This window comes from Triturus cristatus, chromosome 1_1 (assembly GCF_964204655.1).
Source record: "Triturus cristatus chromosome 1_1, aTriCri1.1, whole genome shotgun sequence".
Classification (NCBI taxonomy): domain Eukaryota; kingdom Metazoa; phylum Chordata; class Amphibia; order Caudata; family Salamandridae; genus Triturus; species Triturus cristatus.
In genome coordinates, this window is record NC_140579.1 from 980,807,827 (window position 1) to 980,819,011 (window position 11,185).

General features: G+C 51.6%; 1 protein-coding gene across 2 annotated transcripts in view; it reads right to left on the bottom strand.

Annotated features, from left to right (window-relative positions):
• Positions 1-10,054, bottom strand: part of MAPK14 (mitogen-activated protein kinase 14) — a 789,257-nt gene extending 779,203 nt beyond the window's left edge. The window contains exon 1 of one of the 2 annotated variants that reach the window (XM_085651061.1): positions 9,715-10,054. In XM_085651061.1, coding sequence (XP_085507187.1) covers positions 9,715-9,830 — 116 coding nt within the window. In that variant the 5' untranslated portion in view covers positions 9,831-10,054. The remainder of the gene's footprint in view (positions 1-9,714) is intronic. The other variant, XM_085651059.1, reaches the window with a different exon arrangement.
• Positions 10,055-11,185: the final 1,131 nt, after the last annotated feature.

The window sequence follows — 11,185 nt, forward strand, 5'->3', positions numbered from 1 at the left end:
GTTATTACATAATTGTAATAGTCTAAAGTCATTCATGTATTTTGAAATTATTATTAAAAGTGATGCTAGCCTGTGGCCTGCTGGTGTTGTTAAACTGCACCAAAGAGTAGAAGGAGAGAGGATGAAAAGTAAAAGGGAATGAACACGGGAAACTAGAGGTGAAAGCAACAGTGCAGAGCAAAACCAGGGTAGCAGAAACAGAAAGTGAAGCGAGCAGACGCTAACAAACAGGACCAGCACATAAGGCTGACAATCAAGCCAATGAATGGTAAGCAGAGGATCAATTAGCTCTGTGCCCTCATATGTAAACAAAATGTCGTGCAAGCGACCATGCATGCTCTGCGAAATCCATAAACACGCATGGACCACTAACCAATTTCTGCCCTGCTACTAGTACTTTACTGTTGCACAAACACAACACCACAAAAGTATATTCAATGCTCCCCATTTGTACTATAATCTGCCGTGCAGTGCACAGATTCATGCTGTACACCCACCACAGGAAGGACCAAGCACTAGATGAAAACTGTGCATGTGTCTCGAATGTACCTACACAATACACTTATTTGACACGACCTGTGCACATCATATTTACTGTGCACTCTAGCTGCATCTTCCCAAGCGAATCAAAGGCTACACACCCCAGGCACTCAATGCACATGCACCAGTTATTAACGCTGTGCACCCACAGACTGAACAACTTACTGAAAAATCTTGCTCACAAGATTTTCAAACTCGCTATTTAAGGTGGCTATACCTTATTTCAAATCATCCACCACTTTAACTAAGAATACTCACAGTGAGAATCTCAAACATATTCTGGGACATTTGTAACTATTAATATAAACGTTATACTGCAACACAACATATTTCTAACTACCAGAACAAGACTGCACTCAGCATTATATAAATAACTAATTCATATTATTATAAACATTACACAGGGTAATAATTTAGCAACATCACTTGCTCTTCATCTTTAGTCACCAAAGAAACTGGCAGTCTTTCTTTTCTGTGCCACAGTCGTCATTAGGGAAAAGGCATAACTTGTGTTGTCGATTTAAGCTCTGTTGTGCAAACTACAGTGGTTCTTCTCCGATGTCATTCCTCCAGGAGTAAATGATTTACCAATATCGTGTCCTACAGGAGAATTATACTCACCGATGGAGGACAACATTATTGATATAAAAGGACCACTGATCGAATTAATTGGAGATGCTGTTTAGAGTAAGATTTAGAAAAAAAGCAAGCATTGGCAAAGGCAATATGTCTGGCATTAGGAATTCTTTTTTTGCAAGCATATGCAATTGACATTAAAAGAGTAGAAGTAATAAAATTAAAAATACCACCATCTAAATGTGGTATACAGTTTTTCAAAAAGAAAAATTTAGAAATAAACCACTGCAAGAGTAAAAAGAAAAAAAGTGAAATGAGAGCAGAGATTAGCCTGACCGGCAAAGGCACTGAAGTAGAGCATTTTTTAGGCACACGTGCAAAAGCAAAATGCCAACACTCACTATATATATATATTTTTTGTTTGTTTAAAACACTCTGGCAGTCGCCACTGTGTGGTTGTACATTAGGTTACAGTTTCCAGAGAAAGAACAGTTTTTGTTTTGCATCAGTGATGTCATTTACATGTCACGAGTGATGTGATAGGAGTTCATAAGCACTGCATTGTTGGGCCGCAAGATATACTTAGCTCAGTGAGCATAACTGGTGAATGTCGTCTTTAAAACATTACAAGACCTAACTATAATGTTGTTTTAACCTCTGGGGTCTTTTCAGCGAACATAATATATATGCCACACAACGGCTTCCTATTGCACTCTGTACTTCGAATGACCTTGATGTATCATACACATCCTCCGTTGTCCGAGGGTCCGTGCCAAGTTATATGCACAACGGAACACTTGCCATAGTACATGCACTGGATGTATTTGGCTTTGCATCTGCACTATAAACATGCCAAGCATTGTACAACATTACAAACAAACCTAGCCCTGTACAATTACCAGAGACACGCATGGGACATCACCTGGACCATGCACACCCAGAGATGCAGGAGCACAAAAGAAACACAAAAGAAACACATGGCACTAAACGAGAATAACAGAATCAACTAGTACTGCACAATCATCAGAAAAGCAACAAACCGCACGAGCACAAGTTGGATCTTCCTGCAAATGTCCCATGTGCAGCAAATACACCACTGGTGTAACCAGTGCTACAGATGCATAACGTATGCAGCTAAAACACCACTCATGGGCAGAACCAGATATGGACCACTCGTGATAAAGCACTACACTCGCAATAATCATGCACTTGCCATTGCAACGGTCTGTAGCAATGTACCAGTTCTGTATGACACTACTCACATACTGTTTAGTTTACATATCCGAGGAATGCACCAAGCGCTGAACATGGACCAATTCTCCTTCCTTTGCTATACACACGCACACCTCGTACCCCGTGCAGCTGCACAAGCACCAGGGCTGCACATGTACCACTCAGACACCAGATGCTAAAGTTTTATTCAGCACTGGACTCTGTACATGCTCCACTAATACACCCACAGCATTCAAACTTCCAGTGCAGCTCATGTACCCGAGGCTGCACAAACAATGCACATGAAGTTGCACATGCGTACATAGGAAGTACTTCTGCAAGAGGCACTGCATCAATATCACTCACACCACAGTGCTGCGGTCACCATTCATGTACCTATATTTCGCACGGGCATCATTCATGCACACCTTGAGTTACAAGCTCATGCATATCTCAGTGCGGAACACGCATCACACATACCCAGTAGTGCACGTGCAGCAGACAGCACATGTATTACACACTCCCAGTGCTTGAGCTGTGCATGAAGAACCTAAACACACAATTGTGAACACATATTCATATTACTCCTGCACTTCTTATAAACCCTGTCCTGTACAACACTATCCTGTACTTACTTCCTATTGTACATGTTCCTGTTGTACATGGCCGAATATGGACCACGTACGTACCCACTGGTGCACACACATATACCAAAACACAATACACTACAAATGTACAGTTCATACACAGTGTTCTGTTCTGCACATACTACCTATGGTCCAATTTTTTCGCATGCAATTCGAGATGCTCCGCACCAGTAACTCATGCACACGTTACACAAACACACACCCTCCTAGGAACATAAATCGTAAAGTAGTTGCTGGTACAACTGGTTCATTGGTTAACCTACCAATATCCATGCAGCATTCTTCCAAGAAGCACTGAACATGAACGAATGTTGTACCTGGCACTGCGTATATACCAATGCTGCTCACAAGCTCCAAATGCATTTCATGTATCGGCAACACTCATGCTCCCCGTGCTGCCGACAAACCCACACATCGCATAATTGTGCGCTGCATACCACTCATCCTCAGTGTGCGGGCCACAGTGCAGCACATAAATCAGTCTCTTGCAACTCATGCGACGGGTACTACTGCCCATACATCAGACACTGCATGCACCGCTCACAGCCAGCACTAGAGGTCCAATCTGTAGTGTTGCCAGGTGGACCCTTCCACTGTCGTGGGGGTCCCTGGCCAAAGTGAAAGCATGTTCCCCCTGCGAGCGTGCCTCCTGTGGACGTGCCTGACGTCCAGGGAGAGGACACGTGGTATAAGCAAATAAAGAGCCCGGGACACTGGGCGTGGCAAGCAGTGTTCTAGCCACCAGTTGGAGACACGAGTGTTGTGGCCCCCATTATTTCTAGGCCTGTGGCCCAACACTACACTGGCGACGAGGTGGTCTCGCCACCCCATCGCGTGCACCGCCTCGCTGCGCTCTTGCCCAAGGAGCGACTTTGCTTTCCTCACCTCGTGAGGAGTGGTGCCCCCAGCGTGGCCCCCAGCTGCCCTCGCAACACCTACCTTGTGCCCAGCCGTGCTGCGCCCATCCTCCGCCTAGCAGGGCCCTCCGCTGCCCCCTCGGCCTCCAGCGCCTGCCTCCGGGCTGCCCGAGAAGCTTCTGAGCCCGCGGAGCCTGCACGCGCGGAACATCGGACCCGCCTGCCGTTTCCCACGCATCTCGCGTGCACCGGGTGATCCAGCCTTGCCGTTTCTCATGCATCTCGCGTGAGACCCGTTTTTGGCAGTTCTGCTGCCTGGACTTGCCCCTCCTGCCTCCCAGGACGCCCCTGGATGCCGGGAAGGCCCCAGAGGGTCAGTACACGACGCCCGGAAGACGAGTGAGCCGGCCCCGAAAGGGTGAAGGTGAGCCTACCCCCGCTGCTGCGCCCGCCCACGACAACCATGGCCACCGTGACCCCCCTGGAGCCGTTTGCAGTCACTGGCACACCCCCGTCGCAGGCGGCACGGTGGAGGAAGTGGGTGGAACGACTCGAGAACTACTTTGTGGCGGCGGAAATCGCGGCAGAGCGACAGCGCGCCATGCTGTTACACTTAGGAGGTGAGGCGATCCACGACATATCGAAGGACGTGACGGAGGCTGGCCCGCCCAGGACGTATGCCACGCTGCGCGACGCTATCACTGGATACTTTGAGCCATTTGCGAGTGCCGACTAGGAGCGATTCTTACTGCGCCAAGCCCGCCAACTCCCGGAGGAGTCGGTGGATGTTTTTCACGCCAGACTAAAGAAGCTAGCCAGCACATGCACACTCCCCGACGTGGACGACGAGATCCGCGCCCAATTCATACAAGGTTGCGCGTCATCAAAGTTGCGCGAGAGGGTGTTAGAAACGGACAACATGCCCATGCGGGACATCCTTGCGCTCGGGCGGTCAAAGGAGTTGGCTAAAGCACGTGCCGCCCACATGGAGCCAAAGCCGACAGTCGCGATCAAGACAGAGCCAGTGTGCGCCCTCAAGACTGACGCTGGCGAGAACAACTCAAAGCAGCCTCGGCGGAGGAACCCAAGACCGGCGCAAGCACCCCCCGGCCGCGCGTGCGCGTGGTGCGGAGGAGCGACGCCCCACAGAGGAGCATGCCCAGCACACGGCAAAGTATGCAGCGCATGCGGAAAGGCCAACCACTTTGCGAGCGTGTGTCTGTCGGCACCCCGGAAGAAACAGAGTGGCCCGCCCAGGAGGGTTAGGCAGGTAGAGCCGCTACCGAGCACATCCACCAGCAGCGACATGGATGACGATGAAGCGGACGTGGCCTCTGTCCATGTCGTGAGAGTTCTACACACCCTGGCGACCTCTCCATCCACAGAACCCATGTGCACAGTCAACGTACGGGACCAAGCTGTGGCGGCCCTGATCGACACAGGCGCATCAATCAACCTGATGGCTGCCAGCGTATACCGGACGCTAGAGAATGCCCCGGCGCTCCATCCCACGAGGGTACAGGTGTACGCCTACGGCACCAGCCGCCCACTCCGCCTGTGCGGGATGTTCCGGACGGACCTGTCCCATGATGCCACTCGACTACAAACCAAGATCTATGTGTCGCAAGAGGGATCAGGATTCCTGCTTGGTTGTCGAACAGCCCAAGACCTCGGGTTGATCCACTTCGCACTCACTGTCCAAGCCAGCAGCCTCGACCACCTAGTTCGGAACCACACATCTCTATTCGAAGGGATAGGCTGCCTGAAAGGACCTGCTATTCACCTCCACATAGACAAGTCGGTCGCCCCGGTGGCCCTCCGGCACCGACGCATTGCATTCCACCTGCGACCCAAGGTGGAAGCAGAACTGAGAGTACTTGAGCGGGCTGGCATCATTGAGAGGGTAAGCGGGCCCACCCCGTGGGTGTCACCAATCGTGGTGGCAAAGAAACCGAAGCAGCCGGACGCGGTGCGAATATGCGTGGACATGCGCATCCCCAACCTCGCCATCAAGCGCGAACGCCACCTGACGCCAACTATTGATGAGATAGTCGGAGAGCTGTCCGGCTCAAAGTGGTTCTCCAAGATGGACTTGAGGTCAGGATACCACCAGATTCCCCTGCACCCGGATTCGCGTTCAATCACCACCTTCTCAACGCATGCAGGCTTCTGGCGCTACACCCGGCTCAACTTTGGAATCTCGAGTGCCGCGGAGGTGTTCCAAAACATCATCCAGAACGTACTACAGGGACTCGAGGGAGTTCTGAATGTCAGTGACGACATTTTGGTCCACGCACCGACTTTGGACGAGCACATCCAACGCCTCCAAGCCATGTTCACCCGACTCCAAGAGCAAGGGCTGACCCCCCACCGAGAAAAATGCGACTTCCTACGCAAGGACATCAGTTTCTTCGGCTACCGGTTCTCAGACCACGGAATTGGGCCGGATCCAGAAAAGGTCAAGGACATTCACGCTGCTCCAGCCCCCACGTCGGTGACCGCGGTCCGCAGTTTCCTGGGGATGGTCACCTACTGCGGGAGGTTCATCAAGGACCTGTCCGACCTCACCGGCCCCCTCCGGGACCTCACCAAGGCGGCTGCCACCTGGGAGTGGGGCCCGGCACAGCAAGAGGCGTTTCAGAAGACCAAGGCGGCGCTCTCGGCCGACACCACCGTGGCCTACTTTGACCCCCGTAATGAGTCACAACTCGTGGTGGACGCCAGCCCGACAGGCCTAGGGGCCGTGCTGACCCAACGACAAGCATGCGGGGAGTGGGCCCCCATTGCATACGCGAGCAGGACCCTCACACCAACGGAGCAGCGGTACTCGCAAATTGAACGCGAGGCCATCGCCATCCTATGGGGATGCCGGCATTTCCACATCTACCTGTATGGGCACCCTTTTGTGGTCATCACGGACCACAAACCTCTAGTCCCACTGTTCCAGGGATCCTCCACTCGCCCCCCGCCACGCATCGAGAAATGGGTGCTCCAACTCCAGGAATTCCAGTTCACGGTGGAGTATCGACCAGGCACCCGGAACCCTGCTGACTTTCTGTCGAGGCACGCACGTCCTGTCACGGACTCAGAGGCAGCTGAAGCCGCAGCCACGGAGGAGTTTGTCAGGATGATCGTCGAAAGGTCACGGCCACTACCGATCTCTCTAGAGGAAGTGGCGCGAGCCACCAAAGATGATGACTGTCTCCAGATTGCCATCCAAGCCGTCATGTCTGGCAACTGGAAGGACCTCCAAAGCCCAGCGTTGTTCCGCACGTCGGATGCCCAAGCAACCCTTAAAGCCCTATATCAAGTCCGGAACGAACTGTCCGTATCCCCGGAAGGATGCCTCCTGAGAGGGCCCCGTCTGGTACTACCTAGCTGCCTCACCCAACAGGCAGCCCTTCTGGCGCACGGTGCGCACCAAGGCATCGTGAAATCGAAGAACCGCCTCCGGAGCAAGCTCTGGTTCCCCGGCCTCGACAGGGTGGTGGAAACAATCGTCCAGCGGTGTCCCGTGTGCCTAGCGACCAGCCTACCCAACCCTCCAGCACCTGTAATCACTGAGGAAGGCCCAGCAGCTCCATGGGAGCGAGCCAGCGCAGACTTCGGCAGCCTCCCCGGAGGGAAGTACATGCTGGTAGTAGTGGACGATTTCTCGCGATACCCCGAGGTGGAGCTCCTGTCCTCAACAGCCGCTGCGGAAGTGGTCCCCAAGTTGGAAAAGATACTTGCCACCCACGGCCTCATCGGGGAGCTGCGCACGGACAATGGGCCCCCGTTCAATGGCACCGAGCTGGCAGAGTACCTGCAGTCACACAGCATCAAACACCGACGCATAACCCCAAGGTGGCCGCAAGCCAATGGAGAAGTCGAGAGACTAATGAGGACTTTAAACAAGACAATTCAAATCGCACTGGCAGATGGCCAGTGCATAGAACTAGCCCTCTATCAATTTCTACGGGAGTACCGAGTGACGCCCCACTGCACCACGGGGGTTTCTCCGAGCCGCCTCTGTTTTGGCCGAACAGTCACCGACACTATTCCACACCATCCCCGGTGGGCGTCAGCACCAACCCCACCCAACCGGTCCATGGAACAAAGGACAAAAACTAATTGCGAAGCATCACGGAGAAGGAGAGCGGCTGACAGCCCCATCCAAGTGGGGGACCGGGTGCTAGTGAAAGACCGCCACCCCGGGGGAAAGTTCCGACTGCCTTTCGAGTTGGACCCTTGGACTGTCACGCGAGTCTGTGGAACTCTGGTCACGGCGGCCAGGAATGGTGAAGAAGTCACGAGAAACGTATCGTTCTTCAAGAAGGTCCCGGACGGTGGAGAGGAAGAGGGTCCTGAGCAGGAAGATGACGGGCCAAGGGCACACACGAGCCCCAGGAAGGCCACGGAACAAGAACCAGCGGCAGCAGGAAGGACTCCCCGCAGCGCCGAAGAAGAGGTGAGCGCCCCGACCGCCTCAGCCCAAGGAGGTCAGGAGTCGCAAGAGACACAGAACCGCCCCCACAGAGCAGGCGCAGACTGTTCGGAGGATATGCGTCTCACCCCTCCCGATGGGCGCAGCCAAAGCAGGTACCACCTACGCCCATGCCCGCAGCCATCCCAGAGGTACCGAGACTTTGTGGCCCGCTGTCATCTCCTGAAGCCGAAGTGAGCTGCGCCTAGACCAAGTAAGACTGTTCTGTGTTGATGTTGTGTCTAGAAACCGGCAGAGACTGTGTTTAGAGACTCAAAGGAAATGTGTGGCCATGGTCGCTATGTTTATTGTTGTTTCTCAAGTTTTTCTATTCGTGGGTAAAGGAGGAATGTAGTGTTGCCAGGTGTACCCTTCCACTGTCGTGGGGGTCCCTGGCAAAAGTGAAAGCATGTTCCCCCTGCGAGCGTGCCTCCTGTGGACGTGCCTGACGTCCAGGGAGAGGACACGTGGTATAAGCAAATAAAGAGCCCGGGACACCGGGCGTGGCAAGCAGTGTTCTAGCCACCAGTTGGAGACACGTGTGTTGTGGCCCCCATTATTTCTAGGCCTGTGGCCCAACACTACACAATCCAAACTCACAAATGTAATGTGCCTATGCTGCACGTATACTTCTCATGCACTCCGTAACAGACACGCACTCTATACATGATACTGAGTCCTAAACAAGTGACACCTTGACATTCCATGCACTACACATACCCATGATGTACACTATAGTAATATAATCCAAGAACTACAAATGCACAATTTATGTATTCAATGACAACTATCGCGCATGTACTTCGCATGCACTCCGTGGTACATATGCATTCAATCATCTGTACACCCAGAACTGCAGCAAGCGCTGAACATGGGACACATATGCATACATTGGGGATGCGCGCCACATGCACCACTCATGCAGTCAAGGCTGCATGCGCAACTGTTCATGCCCTCTTGGCTGGTAACGCACCACAGTTGTACCAGTGCATGTTCATTCGACAAACCATTTGATGCGCATAAAGCAAGCATTCACCAGCCACTATACGTGCACGACTGCTAGATCCAGTGCTGCGCACATATACTCGCAAAGGATAAATGCACGTAGTTCTGCACGTGCACCACGCATACACCTATACTGGGCAAGCACTGCAAATTCCAATGTAGCACACGCACCGTGCCACTGCCGCTCACGCAGCGAGAACGCCCATGTTGCAACCTCCACCAACTCTGCACGATTGCAATGGCCTAAATGCTACCTCCAGAATGGTCCGTCGGCTGCGCTGCCGCCTCTGGTGCAGGAAACCAGGGTTCGAGCCTCGAGGTCGCGTCCACATCCCACTGGGCAAATCACTTAATCTCCCCGTGCCCGCGCTATATAAATATGCAAAAAAAAAATAAATAAAGGGTCACTCACCAGACGGAGCCATAGGCCCCGGAGCCCACCGGGGACAAGTTTTGGTATCGCTCAGGCACCTCCCAGATGGTCTTGTTTAGCTCCTGATGGTAGAAGGTGGGGCGAGGGTGGGTCATGGTGGAGGATCTCCGCGGGAGGCACCGGGATCGCCTCCACCGCCTCTCTGCAAACGGGGTTAACTGGCAACCAGTCCCTGACACTTGTCAATCAATCACTCCCGAGCCACCCCAACTGACAGGTTCCGTCACTCTCACCGTCCTGAGTTGCAGCGCATTCCCGCGAGAGCAGCCCTTAGACATCACTTCCGCTCACACCCGAAAACAGCCGTGCGTAGGAAAACAAGGCTATCAGCATTAAAAGAGAAGACAGACTGCGAATGTATTTGAGGTTGTAACCAGGTTTCATTCAAGCTGTAATGAAATAATAGACGTTCAGCAAACAAGTGACAGCGTTAAATGTTCGCTGGTGCTACTGCGCAAAATAACTTTCTAAAGCGGTTATGGGTGAATATGGTAGGTGAGGCTCAGAGGTGCTAGAACTATGAGGCATTCTATTTCTTTCACTGTATTGCAACAGTTATGGAGGGAATTATTGCACTTATATTGGGCGATAACGCGCTTGCCTCGCTATGGGTGGCACACTGTTGTGATTACGTTAGTGTGTCCCTGCGCGGACACCCTCTGTTGTTACGCCACCTGTTGTCCCTGCTGGGACTCCGTACCTGTTGTGAGGTCATCAGCTAACAACTGTCCGTTGACAGCTCCGGAACCGGAGACAACAGGGTATACACATCACGATATATCTGTAAGATGTTTATGCTCCCACTTGATGTATCACCAGTATATACAGATGTTATGTACCACCACTGGACGTACAGTCTGACTTAACTATTCGAAAACTGTGTATGATGTACAATGTGTGAAATATGAAAATGGCAATAAAAATATGTTTAAATAAAAACTGTTCGTTGCCACCTGATCACGCAGCCGTTGGACGTACGTTTAGCTCCAGACCTCCCTGGAGTCCGTGTTGGTGTAATACTCAATAAAATACTTACATACTTCATTCCAGCTTTCGTGACTATCTTACAAAGTGTCGACGAGCGCCAACACGGGAACCCACGTCGAATACAAGAGAAATTAACAAGAACTTTCAAATTTTAAGAAAATGATAAGAATATAATTGGAAGTCAAAGATCACCGGAAAAGTATGTACTTAAATCCATATTTGATGCGTGTAAAGGAATGAACAGCTGTATTAATTAAATTATATGACTAACCTGAAGAAAAGATTGTCAGAGACTACCTCGTGTGAGAAAAGGAAGACGCAGCGGAACTGAAGAATTACCTTCAGAGCTATGCTTTCTGCGACTCGCACGTGAAATTCAAGGGTAGCGTACAGAAAGGAAAATAATTCAAATTGTTAAGGAAAGTTCCACGTGTAAAAATACAACGAACCGCTACAGAAATTT